Below are 18595 nucleotides of genomic sequence, written 5' to 3' on the forward strand. Positions count from 1 at the left end.
TCCATCTATTCATTCTACGAAAATTATGAGACACCTACTATGCCTGGTGCACGTGGAGCCGGGCACTGGGCATACAAGGAGGAAGCAGACAGAGAGCTCTCCCCTCAGCGAGCTCACATTCCAGTGACTGAAATAGGCAGCAAACAAGTACACTTCCATCCTGGAAGGAAGTAAAGCAGGGTGCTGAGAGGGAACATGATAGGGAGAGGGGAGATGGTCAACTTTAGGTCAGTGGTCAGGGAAGGACTCCGGAGGAGGGGACATTTGAGCTGAGTACTGAGTATAACTGGGCCCAGGACAGCTGCCCCACTCCCCACTGCATCCAGGCAGCACTGGGCTGGCACCTGCCCCTGGCTTTCCTCAGCACTGACCCTGGTGCCCTGGAAATATGACCTCCACTGGCATCCCAGCAGGGACGTACCACCTTTTCCTTTGGCTGTCACAATTTCCTTTTGCTGGTGTTGGGGGGAGGGAAGGTATCAAGTACTCCCCTGGGAGATGGCATCCGTCAAGTAAAGGAAGAGATTTTTCATTCTTCCCATGAGCTAAGCAAGGGGGGCACCACGGGTTTGGGGAGGGAGGTAGCACAAAGTTTTGTCCAGTGTCACAGATATCACAGACACACTTCTTGCAAAGGGCCTCCTGCAGGCCAGGTTCTACCTGAGTGACCCCCATCCCAGCCCTGTCCTCATCCCTCATGACCCGTGATCTCCTGGCATCTGTGACCCTCTGCTACCCCCGGGTCTAAACCTCTCTCGCCTGCCTGCCCACTTGCCTGCTGGCCTGCCAAAGCTAACCCTAGGGGTAGCCTGCCTGGGCAGGGCAAAGGAGCCAACAGCCTGCCTGCGGTTTCATTTGGAGGGAGTTTTCACCCTTGCGTCTTCCTTTTAGGGCAATGTCGTGAAGGTTCTCAGGAATCTGGTATTATTTGGGGGGTGAGGGGGCTGGGACAGCGACTCAAAAATAGAAACAGTGCCCGGAAGGGAGGGGAGGAGAAGGTTCAGGATCTTTGTCATCGAGGCAGCCAAAGTTGTAAATCTTACCAAAGATGTTAGACCCAAAAGAGAGAAGACAGTGAACGCAACTCCCCCTGGGCCACACCTGCCTTTTCTCCCTCTCCCATGTACCAGATACTGCTCCTCACAGCAACTTTATGCAGTAGGAACCACCCTTTCCATGCTACCAGTGAAGAAAGTGAGGCCCAGAGAGGTTAAGTCACTTATACAATGCCACACAGCATGGTAGACATGCAGAAAGGACAAGAGCCCAGGACTTTTGGTCCTAGCTCCTTCTGCTTCCCTCACATCATCAGACCCAGGCAACTCTCAGCTGAGAGCCGAGAGGGAAGAAAGCTAGGATTTCAATCCTTTGTGCTCTGCAGACTCAGTACTGGGGCTCACCCTCCCAGCAGGATAGGTGGCCTCGCATCCCACCACAGGCTAAACTGGGTGCATGGGGAACATGGCCCTGCCCGGCATTCTGCAAATGAATGCTGACAGCCTTCCAGGCACCAGCTTCAACGGGTTGACTCACCAGTGATTTGCTGGGCAGCTGATATGTGGTGGATGCCATTCTAGACGCTGGTCCTGACTTCAGAGAACTTGCAGTCTGGGAATGGGAGAAAGACAGACCATCAGCTGGAAAGCCCAACCACATGTGCTATGGCGGGGGTGGGGGGGGGGTGTCACTGTGGAACATCAAGAGGCTGGAATGACGTAGATCTGAGAGGGGTGATCAGGCTGCCGCTGGAGGAACCTTGGGCAAATTAATTAATCTCTCTCAACCTCAGTTTCCTCATCTGTAAAATGGGCTGGTCGCTACCTAATAGGGCTTTTGTGAAATGAGGAAATGCAAATCAAGTGCTTAGCATGACACCAGGTATAGAGTAGTAACTTTATAAATTTCAATAAATTTCATCTACCCATATCCTTCTAGTTGACTCTTTCAACCAGAGTGTAAGCCCCATGAGGGCATGGGCTGGGTCTGCTTGTTCACTGCTGTATTGCCAGTGCCTAGAATGGCACATAGGAGGTGCTCAGAAAATATCTGTTTAATGAGTGCATAGGAAATGGCCCAGAAGAATTAGGAAGAAGCAAAAATATTCAGTTGCCCTTGAAATGGCCTTGCGGCCCTCTTCCCTCCTGGCTCCGCTCCAACTACCCACACTCACAAAGCACCCCAGCATTCTGCCAGGGAGAGCTGCCCACTGCCCCACCACCACTCTGCCCTGCACAGCTGAGGAACTCCACTCCAGCTGCCAGGGTACACATCTGTCTTCTCACAAGCCTCACTGCTTTCTCCAGAGGGTAGATTTTCTGGCTGTCCCTAAAGCCACTTCCATTGTGTGATGAAGGTGCAGCCCTGGGACCCTCCTTTCTGCCCTCCCACTCCCCCATGTCATCAGCTTGGAAGAAATTCATTATTCCCAGAAGGAAGGATGGTCCTGGATGTCCTGCACAAGGTCACAATAAGATTTTTCCAAACTTGGAGCAGACTGTCTCCCATGGATGAGGGTCCTTGTGGAGAAAGGGATAGACTTTTGGAAGAGGGGGTTGTGCTGGAATCTTGCGGCTTGTGGTATGGGACAGTGTGTGTGTGTGATGGTGAGGACGAGTGAAAGAAATGGTGATTCAGGCTCCATTGGGCAATGGTGTTTTTACTCCAGCTTTAAAAAATATATACACTTTCCGCTAAGTGTCATTTATTCCTTTAACCATTCTGTCATTTAGCAGCCGTGCATGAGTGTCTCCTGTGTGCCTGGCCCAGTGCTAAGGGATAATGAGGGAGCCAGACAAACTCCCCACCCTCCCCAAAGGGATGATCAGCACTGAACAAGTCATTACAAGTGGGCCTGCTTTATGACAAAGTCTCAGGTGCTAAAGAGAGTCTTTGTACTGTGGCGGGGCCAAGGAGGCCCTAACCTATCCCGGGGAAGCTGCCCCACGAAGCTGAGACCTGAAGGCTGAGGCCATGTGAAGGACTTTGTTAGAATTCACATGCTATGGTGGAAAACCTTTAGTTAATTTTTAAAAAATTATACATCCGGGACTTCCCTGGTAGCACAATGGTTAAGAATCTGCCTGCCAATGCAGGGGACGCGGGCTCAATCCCTGGTCCGGGAAGATCTCACATGCCGCGGAGCAACTAAGCCCATGTGCCACAACTACTGAGCCTGCGCTCTAGAGCCCACGAGCCACAACTACTGAAGCCCGCGCACCTAGAGCCCGTGCTCCGCAACAAGAGAAGCCGCTGCAATGAGAAGCCCATGCACCACAACGAAGAGTAGCTCCCGCTCATCGCAACTAGAGAAAGCCCGCGCGCAGCAACGAAGACCCAACGCAGCCAACAAAAAACAAAAACAAAAATTATACATCTGCATGGTAAAATTTCTAATAGTGCAGTGTTACACAGCAAACATTAAGACTCACCCCATCCTTCTCTCCTGACCTACCCGTCTCTTTGTTACAGGCCTTGTGTATGCCTGTGGTCACAGTCCACTTTTCTCTCCCTTAATTTTTTTTTTTTTCAAATGGGATCATACTACATCAGAGGTTCTCAACCCGGGATGATTTTGTACCTCCCCCCTGCCCAGAGGACATTTCACAATGTCTGGAGATATTTTTGATTGTCACATCTGAGCAAAGGGGATTCTACTGTTATCTAATGAGTAGAGGCCAACGATGCTGTTAAACATCCTACAATGCACAGGACAATCCCCACAACAAAGAATTATCTGATCTAAAATGTTATTAGTGCTGACATAAAAAAGAACGAAATAGGGCTTCCCTGGTGGCGCAGTGGTTGAGAGTCCGCCTGCCGATGCAGGGGACACGAGTTCGTGCCCCGGTCCGGGAAGATCCCACGTGCCGCGGAGTGGCTGGGCCCGTGAGCCATGGCCGCTGAGCTTGCGCGTCTGGAGCCTGTGCTCCGCAACGGGAGAGGCCACAACAGTGAGAGGCCCGTGTACCGCAAAAAAAAAAAGAACGAAATAATGCCATTTGCAGCAACATGGACGGACCTAGATTGTCATACTGAGTGAAGTAAGTCAGAGAAAGACAAATATCATATGAAATTGATTATATGTGGAATATTAAAAAAAGGTACAAATGAACTTATTTACAAAACAGAAATAGAGTCACAGATGTAGAAAACAAACTTACGGTTACCAAGGGGGAAAGGGTGGAGAGGAGGGATAAACTGGGAGACTGGGATTGACATACACACACTACTATATATAAAGTAGATAACTAATAAGGACATACTGTATAGCACAGGGAACTCTGTAATGACCTATATGGAAAAAGAATCTTAAAAAGAGGGGATATATGTGTACGTATAACTGATTCACTCTGCTATACAGCAGAAACTAACACAACATTGTAAATCAACTACACTCCAATAAAATTTTTTTTAAAAGTCAATAGTGCTGACGCTAAGAAACCCTAGCCTATATAAACACACTATGTCTGCAGCTTACTTATGTATAATGTATACACATTATTTATATATAAAATTATAACATATTGGGTTGGCCAAAAAGTTCATTTGGGTTTTTCTGTAACATCTTACGGACAATCCTGAGCGAACTTTTTGGCCAACCCAATATATAGTAGATTATTCACATCAGCATGAGTAGATCCACCTCATTATTCTTCGTGGCTGCATAATAATCCATTGCTTCCTCCATCATATTTTATTTAGATGTTTTCACTCTTTGGCTATTGCAAACATGTTTACTGCAAGGAGTATTCTTTTCATACACTTGCCTTTCAGTCATGCGTGAAGTCAAAGCATAAACTGCTGGAAGTGACATGGACGAATCAGAAGGTTCATTGGTATTTTGAATGACCTCATTTCAAGTCTCTGGGGCATAGTTCATTGGGAGAGTGGGTCTGGGGTTCTGACAAAACAGGGCTGTGGTCCCCAAAAGTCTGGTGGAAAAGCTCCTGTTTGTTCTCATCTACAGACAAGGGTGTCCTGACCGCTCATCTCTCCACAGGACCAGGTGTCCCCCACCTGAACAACGAGCCAGGTCCTGAGTGATGTCCCCAAGCTGAGTGCCCATGGCCCTACCCTTCCCCATGGAGAAAGGACTCACTCTGCCCCAGGACTGCCGACACTTTCTGCACAGCCTGAGAATGAGGAGCAAATATGCCCTTTTCCTGGCTTTTGTGGTGGTGGTTTTTGTCTTCATTGAAAAGGAAAATAAAATCATATCAAGGTGAGGGATGCAAGCACAAGTCTTTCCTATCAAGGTGGGGTGGGTGGGGGCAGAGAGGTAGCTTATAGGGCTCTCTGTGGACCTACAAAGGCAATCCCTCAACCAGTAATCATCAGACCTCTCCTGTGCCCAGGCAGTAGGTCATGCCCATGTCCTCATGACTGCACAGCTGTGAGACTTGGGCTCCAGACTCAGGCAGTTTGAGTTGGAATCCTGATTCTGGCACTTTTTTTTTTTTTTGGCCACACCGCACGTCTTTCAGGATCTTAGTCCCGCCACCAGGGATTGAACCCATGACCCCTGCAGTGGAAGTATGGAGTCCTAACTACTGGACCGCCAGGGAATTCCCCTGATTCTGGCCCTTTCTAGCTGTGACAGCTTAGACAAATTATTTCACTTTTCTGTCTTAAGTCTCTCTTCTGTAAAATGTGACTAATAATGGGGCCTGCCTTGTTGTAAAGATTAAATAAGAAAATGTAAAAGCGTTTAGCCCTGTGCCTGACACACAGTTGGTGTCCTGTACTTGCTGGCTGTGGTTATTATTATTAATTAACTTCCTGGCCTAGGATGATGCCTCACATTAACAGCATATCTCCTATAGCAATCTGAAGTCATGGATGAGGGTGAGGCAGGGTCCTGGTACAGATACCGTGGTGGGCAGGGCTGCCATGTTCAGCTGCCCAGGTTGTGCACTGTTCAACTCCAGGGGTGTGCACTCACAACAGCTACGCTGGGAATGCTGCCCCCTAGAGTTGGCAGTGTACCGCTGTGTGCAGTGGCCCTGCTAGTGGGCCTGCAAGACATAGAAAGATTTCACAGACCTTCTCTCCCAAGCACAACCCCTACAAGAAAGCATCAACCAGGATGGGTAGGTTAGGAATAGGGCTATGTAGTAGGCACTATGTCAGTGCCCTGCCTGGGTTCCTTAGCATGGACTGCTCCAGTTTGTGCCTACTGGGTCCTATTGCAAGATCCTGCAACTCTCCACCTGAGGGCATTCTCTCCACCTGCACACTGGCAAGCCACAAGTCCTGGGGAGTAAATGCCTCTGGGAGCAGCCCTCAGTCAAGGCCAACTGGGAGCTTCACACCCCTTGGGTAGAGAATCCTGAGGTGTGTTCTATCTACACCGTCTCCTGGGGTTCCTCCTGCAGGGCGATTTGGCCACAGGGGTAGCCTGCTCACCCTTATGGACTTCCTTTCCTCCCTGCCTCAATTCCCTACCCCTCTACCCGTTCTTCCTGTGATCAAGTCCCAAATAAACTACTTACACTCAAATCCTTGCCTCAGAGTCGGCTTCTGGGTGATTATCCTGGGATGCTCCTCAGGGTGGCACAGGGGATGGAGTCCCCAGTCAGTCATTGACCCCGGTATCCCTCTGTTCTCGCAGGGTCTCGGACAAACTGAAGCAGATCCCCCAATCCCTGGTAGATGCCAATAGCACCGACCCAGCCCTAGTCTTGGCCGAGAACGCATCCCTCCTGTCCCTGAGAGAGCTGGATTCGGCCTTCACGCAGCTGCAGAGCCGCCTGCGAAACCTCAGTCTGCAGCTAGGCGTGGCGCCGGCAGAGGAGGCTGAGGAGGAGACCACAGAGTGGGAGCAGGAGTCCCGCCCACCCGCCGAGGCCCCGCCCCGGCGCCACTTGCTCCTCATGGCCACCACGCGCACGGGCTCCTCGTTTGTGGGCGAGTTCTTCAATCAGCAGGGCAACATCTTCTACCTCTTCGAGCCGCTGTGGCACATCGAGCGCACGGTGTCTTTCGAGCAGGGCGGCGCCAACGCCGCAGGCTCGGCCCTGGTATACCGCGACGTGCTCAAGCAGCTCTTCCTGTGCGACCTGTACCTCCTGGAGCATTTCATCATCCCGGCACCCGAGGACCACCTGACCCAGTTCGTGTTCCGCCGGGGCTCCAGCCGCTCCCTCTGCGAGGACCCCGTCTGCACGCCCCTCGTCAAGAAGGTATTCGAGAAGTACCCCTGCAAGAACCGCCGCTGCGGCCTCCTCAACATGACGCTGGCCTCCGAGGCCTGCCGCCGCAAGGAGCACATGGCAATCAAGGCCGTCCGCATACGGCAGCTGGAGTTCCTACAGCCGCTGGCCGAGGACCCCCGTCTGGACCTCCGCGTCATCCAGCTGGTGCGCGACCCCCGCGCTGTGCTAGCCTCCCGCATGGTGGCCTTTGCTGACAAGTACGAGACCTGGAAGAAGTGGCTGGCCAAGGGACAGGACCAGCTGAGGGAGGAGGAGGTGCTGCGGCTGAAGGGCAACTGTGAGAGCATCCGCCTGTCCGCTGAGCTGGGCCTGAGGCAGCCGGCGTGGCTGCGGGGCCGCTACATGCTGGTGCGCTACGAGGACGTGGCCCTCAGGCCGCTGCAGAAGGCCCAGGAGATGTACCGCTTTGCAGGCATTCCCCTGACCCCGCAGGTGGAGGACTGGATCCAGAAAAACACCCAGGCGGCGCACGACGGCATCTACTCCACGCAGAAGAACTCCTCGGAGCAGTTTGAGAAGTGGCGCTTCAGCATGCCCTTCAAGCTAGCGCAGGTGGTACAGGCTGCCTGCGGCCCCGCCATGCGCCTCTTTGGCTACAAGCCTGTGCAGGACGCCGCCTCGCTCTCCAACCGCTCCGTCAGCCTGCTGGAGGAGCGCGGCACCTTCTGGGTCACGTAGGGGACCCGGGGCGTCGAGCACCCCTCCTGGTGAAAGCCCCGCCTTGCCGGCCTCACCCAGGCCAGCTGGGAGACTGCAGCGCCGCCGCAGGGGTGGGCAGGAAGACGTGCAGGGCGTAGGTGGCGCCTGTGCTGTAGAAGTAGGCCCTCAGCCCGCTCGCTTCCCCGCCCTAGCTGTGGGCCTGGAGCTTCCCGCTGAGAACAGGACAGTGGCCAGTCCTTTTGAGGGCTGTCAAACCCAGACCTAAGGGGCTGTGGTGTCCTGAGCAGGCCCAGGCGGGCCCGAGCCTATTGACAAGCCTTTCTCGCCTCTCTCTCCCTCTCTCTCTCTGTCTCTCTCTGTCTCTCTGTCTCTCTCACTCACACACACACACACCGAAATATACGTGAAACACACATAGGTGCCTGTAGATCCTGTGGGTCAGAGTCCACAAATATTTAACAACCAGAAGGGGTTTCAGACACTGACTAGTCACAGTCAGACCCCCTGCTGTACTCAGTGTCAACCTTTCAGTTTCCGAATTTCTCCATAATCCAGTGTGGCATCTGGGTGGGTCCCTGGGGAGAGGTGAAATCAGCTCTATATAGAGCTACAAAACAAACATATAAAGACAAATACCTACACTCACACCACACAGAGAGGCAGAAGAACATAAAAACACAAACACACACACAGAAAAAATCTTCCCCATTGCTTTATGCTTTATCTGTATCACACACCTAAAGAAAAGCCTCTGCTTACCTTTTAGAGTTATTCGGGGAGGGGGGAATGATATACGGTCATGGGCCATGACCCTGTTCCCCATCCAAGCTTGAGGCTGAACGGTGGATACAGAACTGCCAAGTCCATGGCCTCTGCCCACCTTAGATTCTCGTGGCTACCTCCCCTGACCCATTCGTGTCCTTGCTGCTAGTAGGCAGCATGGTTTGAAATGGCATGGCTGACCCTCGTGTGATTGCAGCCCGAAGACCCTGTCCTAGCTCAATTGGCTCCCCGAGAGCAGGTCCATATTTGAAAGCGGCCTCAAGCCTGACTGGCAGGAGCATCAGTGGTCCCTGGAGGCAAAAGGCAGCTCATGAGTCCTGTCATTTCCAGCCAGGCCGCTGTGGGGCAAGGCGCAGAAGGAAATACAGAGTGCTCCTGAGGGAGAAGTCACATCAGGATACCCCGTCCCCCGAAAAGACAGGGGACAGAGGTCAGCCACATGGTTCGTCGTCATGGTTATGTGGTTAGTGTCTGGAATTCCTCATTTAGGACTCTGGGAAGAGTATTACTCAATGTGGGATGGGGTGCATGTTTTATTTTTTTTTAAGTTATTTATGGTTTGGTCTCTTGTGGCTGTGTTTTCAGGTTTGTTTCTACAGGAGTGCTGCTTGGAAGCATTGTGGGCTTGAGGGGCTGAGGGGTCCGGGAAGACCAGTGGGGAGCACTTTGGCTCCTGCTGGAGGAAGAGGAGGAGGAGCCTTCCCCCAGAAGGACCAGAGCCAAGGTGGCCACACGGCAGCCCACAGCACCCCACGGGCTTTTTTGTTTGATCCCACGTGGAACAAATGTCAGAAACCAGTGGCGTTCTTTGCTGAGTGTCCAGAGGCAGCATAAATTAGCAATCCTCACCCCCTCCCCAAGAAGAGGCCAGATTTGAACATCTCTCCCAGGTCCTAACATATTTCCTGGGGCGTCAGGGTCCTATGACCAAGCAGATGTCCCCAGAGTGGAAGCGTTTCCCCATTCCCACCCCAAACTAGGGAGCAGCACTCAGTACCACCTCAGAACTTGCAGGAAGCGTCAGCAGTTCACTAAGGGCTGTTTCTGATTTCCTGGACAACCTCTGTATCAGATCCATCTCATTGTCAAGCCCAGAGGGCTGAGTTTTGTTTGAGTATTATGGGGAGCAGGGAAATACAGGATCTGGGTCCGGCTAGTGTTGCCATAGGGAAGGGGGGGGTGTCCTGGCAGGAAGCCAGCCTTTGAAAAGGTGAGGACAGTGGCCATCTTGTGGGATCCATTACAGTCAGTGCGTTTGAGCTGCTGGGTCTCCATCACCATGGATTCAGCCAATCGAGGAAATCTCTAGGTTTTCTGTTCCAAGAATAAATTGTACCGGGAAATGGCTCTAATTTGGGGTCCAAAAGGACTCCAGCTCTGAAAACTTGATCCTGGGGCAGAGTGGGGCCAGGATGATTCTGGCAGGCCCAGAAGTACTGGCCATTCTTCCCCAGCCCTTGCCCTGCTCCCTCCACTATTCCCCACCTGGGGGTGGTGGGAGGCAGGCATCTCTATCCAAGGCCCTTTCTGGTTCCTGGGGCCCTCCTAGTGTGGACTGCAGACTTCTTCCTTCTTCCCTTACTGTGCCTCTGGGGCCAAGGCCTCCACCCCTGAGCTCTGAGGACTATGCCGAGAATGGACCTTTGGGACTTCTCAGGACATTATCAATTTGTACACTGCAGGTTGACTTAATTTATTTATTTTGTGAAAAAGAAGAGACAGAAAATATTTTATTTTTTGCAGGGACTCAAAGCTGTACCCAAATCAAAAAAGACGATAATAATAGAAACCATTCACTTCGTACATACAAGGACACTCCAAGACGATTCAGAATACACGAGAGGACAAAACTGAGAGCGTGGGAGTCACAATGGCCGCAGGGTATTTTTTTAGCTCGGTTTCCTCTTGTTGATTTGAAGATATGACAGTAAGGCCCTTTCTGCTATATTACCTTTGTCCAGGTATCTGAAATAGGACACACCTCAAGAGAGTGTTGCCTTGGGCTTAGCAATGCTCTGGGAACCCTTGGGGTTTAGGGAGGAGAGGGAGGGATGACTACTGACTCTACATTCCGTGGGACCTGGTTGGAGTAACGTGTGAGGGGTTTTCAGCAGGGAGCTGGGCTAGGGGAGGTGGTCCAGCTGGGAGCTAGTGCCTCCTCTTCCAGCGAGGCCAGCCCTGGTTTCTCTGCTCCCTCTGGCCCCCCACGAGCCTTCACCTCCACAGCACCCACCTGCCTGGAGACAGAGGGAGTGTTGAGGCCTCACCTCCGCCCACAGCCAGCTTCCTGGGAACAAGAGGCTCATTCAGCAATGAGCGTTTATTCGTTTTTCTTTTTCTTCGTGAAGACCTCTTTAGCCCAGCCTATAAAAATAGTTCAGAACATTCCAGGCCTTGGTGAGACAGGGCAGTGTCCAACACCCTCAGGCTGTCGCCACTGCTGCCCATTCCTGGCTTCTCCTCTGGGCCTTGTTTATAAACCTTGGAGTGGATGAGGACATGGGGGTAAGGGTCTTTGGGAGCAGGATTTTGCGGGGGCAGGATTCCTGAGTCCCATGAAGAGGGAAAAAGAAGAAGCAGATCTCTGTAGCATGGCCCTTGCAGGTTATCACCAACTTATTATTAAGGTTGAGAGACATAAGCAAATTCTAGCCCTCTGTCCCTTTATGTGATGCACTCACTTGAAAATAAGTAACCAAATGAACAGGGGAAAAAAATGTTTGCCTGCCAGCACCCTCAGCCTGGGAGCTATGCCAGAGGCTGGTCTAATGGGGCAGCTGCTAACCAAACCCTTAAGAGCAGAGGACCCAACCGACCCATTACAAGAACGTCTTTCCCTTCCACCTCTGCTTTCTGAACAAGCTCCAGGAGGTCCCTGTCCCAGAAGCCGTATGCTTGGCCTAGAGAGCAGACAGGAGATGTAAGCATCAGATGGTCTGGTCCTGACCCTGAAGGGCTCTTCCAGCCCTGGTTCTGTGTTAATTGACTATGAGGCCTATCCCTTCAGAGGCCCTGGATTACGAAGGACAGGGGCAGAAGACTGGATGGCTGTGTCCCCAAGGCAGTCCTCTCCCACTCCCAACCCCAAAGGCTGAAAGCAAAGGTGGGTCTCAGAGGGGTGGGTTCCTGAGGCAGGGAGAGTGGGGTGGGGCAACAGATGGCTGCAGAGGACGCTCCTTCTTTAAACTTGTGCAGTCTGACGAGCTCCAAGAAGTGGATCTTGTTAGTCTGCACAAATGAGTTTGCCTGTGCAGATTCCTAGCACATGGTCCAGCTAGAAGGCAGGGAGGCGGCCCAGGGTTTCCTGAATGTAGCCACGTGGCCTTTCAACTGCCCATGGTTTCAGAAGAGTGGAAGCTGCTCTTTACCTCAAAAGGATGAAGCAGAATTGGCAGCTCAGATGTCTTAAGAACTTCAAGATCCTAGGGTCTTGTGACCTTTGTCATTCCATACTGTGCATGGGGGACTAATTAGTTATGTGTTTCCAAGATTACATGGTGCCATCTTCAGGGCCTAGCTCATACTGTAGACCAGGTATTTTATTTGTATTTATTTGTCAAATAAAATGACCTATGTTCCTTGCTTCTTCTATCATTGGGCTTGAACTGGTCACCCCCCTAGAGTCTCCCTTTCATCTGTACTTTCTAGGCCAAGTCTGCCTGGCTCCCCTGCTCCCTCCTGGTTCCTGCAAACTCTTTTTGCCAAGAATTTTGGCCCCCTGTCATGTTTCATGGGCGCATAGTACAGGATACCCCTGCATGGCCATACGTGGCCATGGTATGTACATATGTGTCCACACGTGTGTATGTGTAGCATGTAGCTCAGCCTGCTTGGCCACGTTGCTCCCAGCCCCCTTGCCATCAATGTCCCAGATGTTCTTGTCGTGGCTACAATCTCCTGGAAACACAGGGGCTGCCTTCAGAAAGCTGGTGGCCACCACCAGTCAGGATCTTCTCTGCAGAACAGAATGTGAACCCATCACCTGATGGCTTACTTGATTTATTTAATTAAAAATGAAAACGCGCAATGAGCAGAATCTGAAATGTCTCTGCCCTCTTTTTTGCGTTTATTCTCAGCAGCAACTGGGTTGTAAAAATTTAACAGGAAAATTTGTACGTCAATTATATCTCAATAAAGCTGGAGTGGGGAGGGGAATAGGGGAAAAAAAAAAAGTAACAGGGAAAAAAATTAGCAGCAGTAGGAAAGGGGTAACTTCCAGCATGAAGCAGGTCAGAAAAACTGCCTACTCTTCAGGGGTGAAAGGCACAAGGGAAGCACGGATAAGTGCAGAGGGTGTGATGAAGATTCTTTTACCAGAATGGCAGAGCTGGTGATGAGTTGGCTACAAGGATGAGGTCTGAGAGATAAATACCTCATCATTGTCGGGAAGGGACAAGAACATTAGCTAAAGGTCAGGGGACCTGGGGACAAGTCCCAGCCTTGCCACTCTCTGGCCCTGTGACCTTGGGCAAATCACTTCCCTTAATCTGTACCCCAGTTTCCGTTAGAATGAAATGTGTGATTAGTAGTTGACAACCATTGTTCCAAAAAAGTCCCTTTAGGGATGGATTGAAGTCAGCTGAAAGGGCAGGCAATGCTCTCACTGGAGCAACTGTGCGTTGATTCACTTCACATGTTGAAAGAGTACTTAAGATTTCATTTGGCCTTCAACAAAATCTCAAAAATCACCGGAGATTGCCAAGAACCCTTTCAACTAAGAATTTTAATGCAATTACATTGCTGTATCAGTCATATCAACTTAGTGCAAATTAAATTTCCACGCTTTTGTTTCCTAACAGCCACCTGGAGGGAATGGGCATTTCCTCAGGGAAAAGGGCGAGGGTTCCTTTTGGAACACAGGAAGACAAAGCTGGTGGAGCTTTGTGGGTTTGGGGACAGATGGGAAGTAGGAACTGCAGCAGCCATGAGGAGGCAGAGAAGAGCTGAGCACTGGGGACAACGGTCCCTGGAGTGAAGGGGTGACAGAGTAAAGCATGATATGAGGAAATGAGACCTCTTCCCCCAAACTCAAACCTGTATCTCTGTCATTCCACCCAGGCCAGGTCTTGGAAGCTCAAACCATTTCCCTCCCAACCCTTAAAATATAGGAGTTAGCACAATGACATCCCGATCTGGGTGGAACCTCGGCCACCCCGTCCCCAGCCAGGTGCCACTGCCGTGTCCAATCTGCTGGGGACTGGATATATTTAGTTTAATTTCTAGGCTGTGTTTCCTACCACAAATGGCCACCTGGAGAACCAAATTGCCCTAATCATAGAGCAGAGACTAGCGACGTCCCCACGCACTGGCCCCCTCAGCCACCAGCCTAGGCTGAGCCTCTTTCCACTCCAGACCTCTTGGGGTTCCTGATTCTTCCTGCACTACACCCCAAGTTACCCACCCTGGAAAGGAGCCGAACACCCCATGGGGTCTCCGGGGGGCAGTCAGCTGGCTCCATCCCTGCAGGCAGTTTGATCACCAGCAGAGAGAGGCCTTAGACTTGTGCCACTTGCTTACGGAGCCCTGCCAGGCCCCACACTGCCAGGTCCTAGAGTCTGTAGCAGTGCCCCAAGTGTTTTTGGAGGAACTGTTGTCACCTAATCTCTCTTAAGAAGTCATAGTGCACATTAGTGCATTAAAGGCTCTTAGAAGCCCTGCTTTCCTCTGTCTGACCCAGCTTACAAGGATTCACTCATAACAAATTTTATGGGTGGAATTCTTTTACCATGAAAACTTTTTTTGTTTGCCGAACAACATTTTCAAGACTTTGGCATTCTATAGAACAATGTGTACCTACCAGATACCTGCAGGTGTAAGACTAAAAGCCATGGTAAGCAGACAATAAGGTGGTAGGTGAAGTGGCTGGGGAGAAAAAGCCCAGGGTTTCAGGGCCCCATCCCACTTTCACATCATTCTCACTGAGCTGCAGGCCAGGAGCAAGAGTCAGCCTGTGTGGGGAGTAGCAGCCTCAGGGTCGCTATGGGTCAGAGTTCACAGCTCCAAGGCATCCATGCAGCTGTCATAAAACCTCCCAGTCGCTTGAAACCCTTCGTGTCCTCAAATCAACCCACACCTGCAGGGCCTCTGTGGCATTACCCAAAAGATGTGTTGACCCCCACAGAGAGTGGAGACCCTGGAGAACCAGGCCAGGCATAAACACCACAGGACACTATTGATCTGAGAAACTAGAGCTTGGGGTCATTCTTAAAGGAGCCATTTCTGAAACAGCCGGACAAAGGTTACCAACAGTAAACGGGTTCCCTGGAGATGTAATCCCCTAGTAGCTAGTAAACCCCTTGCTAAATGCTGCTATGCAGTTTATTAGAAGAGCAAGCAAGTAGTAAAGACTCAGCAGGAGAGGCTCGCTCAAGAAAATCAGAATAAGAGAAGGAAGGGAGGGAGGGAGGGAGGGAGGAACAGAGAGTGACAGCTAGGAGGGGACATTCTCATGAGATGCAGGGGAAGAATAAAGCCAAGCTGCTGGAAGGAGCACCCATGAAAATAGCCAAAGCCATGACGCCGAAGCATTTAAGGGATGTCAGGGTCAGGCCAGGCCCAGGTACACACATAGCCCTGCACAGCACTGGCCATGGACCACATCTACCCTGTGGATGTGTGGTCCATGCATGGTCTGCTTTTCTTTTTAACAACTGGCCACCACTTTAAAATTAAGGGATTTTATATAAAAACCAGATTTCTGCTTCCTCTTGAAAACTGGGTCACTTGGTTTGAATTACACCACAAGCTGATGCTGAGACAAAGATTTGAGAGCAAATGGTTTATGTGGGAGCTGCAGACAGCCTGGCAGGGGAGGAGGGGAAGAGGGGAGGAGACAGCCAGCCAAGGGTGCAGGGTTGAGCCAGCTGCCACCTTGGACAACTGGAGCTGAACGCCTCCAGGAAGCGCATAAAGCTTGAACCTTGGAATGATCTGAGCTGAGGGGTGAGGTGAGGGAGCCCAAGAGTATTCCTACATCAAAGACCTGTCAGTCCCCACCTCCTAGAGCAATGGAAATAAAAGCAAAAATAAACAAATGGGACCTAATGAAACTTAAAAGCTTTTGCACAGCAAAGGAAACCATAAACAAGACCAAAAGACAACCCTCAGAATGGGAGAAAATATTTGCAAACGCATCCACGGACAAAGGATTAATCTCCAAAATATATAAACAGCTCATGCAGCTCAATATCAAAAAAACAAACAACCCAATCCAAAAATGGGCAGGAGACCTAAACAGACATTTCTCCAAAGACGACATACAGATGGCCAAGAAGCACATGAAAAGCTGCTCAACAGGGCGAGAGAGAGTCATGGACATATACACACTAACAAACGTAGTAAGGTAGATAGCTGGGGGGAAGCAGCCGCAAGGCACAGGGATATTAGCTCGGTGCTTTGTGACAGCCTGGAAGGGTGGGATGGGGAGAGTGGGAGGGAGGGAGACGCAAGAGGGAAGACATATGGGAACATATGTATATGTATAGCTGATTCACTTTGTTATAAAGCAGAAACTAACACACCATTGTAAAGCAATTATACCCCAATAAAGATGTTTAAAAAAAAAAAAGCTGCTCAACATCACTAATTATTAGAGAAATGCAAATCAAAACTACAATGAGGTATCACCTCACACCAGTTAGAATGGTCATCATCAGAAAATCTACAAACAACAAATGCTGGAGAGGGTGTGGAGGAAAGGGAACACTCTTGCACTGTTGGTGGGAATGTAAATTGATACAGCCATTGTGGAGAACAGTATGGAGGTTCCTTAAAAAACTAAAAATAGAATTACCATATGACCCAGCATACGACGGGGCATATACCCAGAAAAAAAACATAATTTAAAAAGACACATGCACCCCAATGTTCATTGCAGCACTATTTACAATAGCCAGGTCATGGAAGCAATTTAAATGCCCATCGACAGACAAATGAATAAAGAAGATGTGGTACATATATACAATGGAATATTACTCAGCCATAAAAAGGAACAAAACTGGGTCATTTGTAGAGACATGGATGGACCTAGAGACTGTCATACATAAAGAGAAAAACAAATATTGTATATTAATGCATATATGTGGAATCTAGAAAAATGATACAGATGAACTGGTTTGCAGGGCAGAAATAGAGACACAGATGTAGAGAACAAACGTATGGACACCAAGGGGGGAAGCGGGGGGCAGGCTGGTGGTGGTGGGATGAATTATGAGATTGGGATTGACATATATACAGTAATATGTATAAAATAGATAACTAGGGCTTCCCTGGTGGCACAGTGGTTGAGAGTCCGCCTGCCAATGCAGGGAACGTGGGTTTGTGCCCCGGTCCGGGAGGATCCCACATGCCGCTGAGTGGCTGGGCTCGTGAGCCATGGCCGCTGGGCCTGCGCGTCCGGAGCCTGTGCTCTGCAACGGGAGAGGCCACAGAAGTGAGGGGCCCGTACCACAAAAAAAAAAAAAAAAAAAGATAACTAATAAGAACCTACTGTATAAAAAGTAAATAAATAAAATTAAAATTTAAAAAGTTGTTCATATTTATACTTAATTATACATTATATTGGTACAAAATCTCAGAGTTGTTAAATTATCAAGATCTAGAAAATGCCAAGTATATATTAAAATTTACCTATGCCAGTAAAAAAAAAAAAGAAGACCTGTCCGTCTTTGGCTGAAGGTTGTTCCTCGGAAGTATTAATTCCCCAGCACTTGCCCTGCTGGCGGAACAACATTCCAGAATTCTGAAAAAAGCTGTCAGGCCCAGAGAGGAAGGAAGATACAAGTGGTTGAAAGTTTCCAGATCACAGCGCAAGTTTCCAGTGAAAAGTGTGAGGGAGAGGAGGGGCCTGACAGCACCTGCTCCCTGGGGTGGTAGGTCACCTGGGGCTCTCATCCCAGCAGGAACAGTGGGCCTCAGTTGGGAGAAGGGCGGGGCCCAGTCTCCCTCTGGTCTCTCCAATACTAGGCAGCATTGATCACGGCATCTGCATTGATGTTTTACTTCCAACAGAGACATCCTCTCTGTCAATCCATGTCCCTCCAAAGTGAGAAAGCAACAGGTTAAGAGGGCCACAGCTGTGACTCCATTCATTAGGACAGCACCCCAGGCCCTGGAGTGTTTGAGTTTTCAAACCACAGCTTAAAGTCCTGGTGGAATGCTGGGGTCTGGGCTGGCTTTCCTGAAAATGCTCACCAGGGGACCCTTAATGCTTAGACCTCAGGAATAACATGGTTAGTCTGGAAACCATGGGCTCTGCCTAGGCCTGCCTGGTCAGAACACCATGGAACTCAACCTTCCCTTCACCATCTCTTACCACACTCTCCTGGATTTCTCCTGCCCACCCCTACCCCAAAACAGCTGCTGCCCACCTGTGTGAGAGGACAGAATAAGCAGTGAGGAGTAGCACAGGTTCTTTTCCCACCTGGAGGGTGGACAGAGCCAGCCGGCATCCAGTCCATACCAGAGCTACCCTCCCTTGAAAGTTTTCAACTTCTTTCTGCTCTGAGGCACATAGTAGATGATGCTCACCTGTGGGGCCCAACACATCCCTTGGGTGTGCTGTTGTGAAGATCAGCATGGCAATCTCCAGCGCCTGAGTTCAAATGCCACCCGTTCTTGCCCACCTAGGAAAGTTCAACAGGGTGACCAAGGAGAGTGTGTAAAAAGGCCTGGAGGATGAAGAGAACTTGAAGAGTTCGGGGACTGAGAAACAGTTTGCTCTGGCTGAGGTGATGAGACAAGAGGCTGGAGAGGAAAGCTAGGACCTGAGCGTGCAGGAACCTCTAAGCCATGATAAGAGATTGGACTTGATCCCAAGAGCTATAGGGAACCGTGAAAGGTAGAATGAAGCAGCGTGGCCTGGTCTGATCAATTATGTCCCATTTTACAGATGAGAAGAGAGAGGCACAGAGAGCCGACATGACCGGTAGTGTCAGGAT

At 50.3% G+C, this 18595-nt stretch overlaps 1 protein-coding gene across 1 annotated transcript in view; it reads left to right on the forward strand.

The window, feature by feature from the left end:
• The window catches only part of CHST3 (carbohydrate sulfotransferase 3), a 41897-nt gene extending 29226 nt beyond the window's left edge, over positions 1–12671 (forward strand). Inside the window, exons 2-3 of the mRNA XM_032607922.1 lie at positions 5000–5221; positions 6611–12671. Coding sequence (XP_032463813.1) covers positions 5064–5221; positions 6611–7892 — 1440 coding nt within the window. The 5' untranslated portion in view covers positions 5000–5063 and the 3' untranslated portion in view covers positions 7893–12671. The remainder of the gene's footprint in view (positions 1–4999; positions 5222–6610) is intronic.
• Positions 12672–18595: the final 5924 nt, after the last annotated feature.

The sequence above is a fragment of the Phocoena sinus genome, chromosome 16 (genome assembly GCF_008692025.1).
Source record: "Phocoena sinus isolate mPhoSin1 chromosome 16, mPhoSin1.pri, whole genome shotgun sequence".
Taxonomy (NCBI): Eukaryota; Metazoa; Chordata; class Mammalia; order Artiodactyla; family Phocoenidae; genus Phocoena; species Phocoena sinus.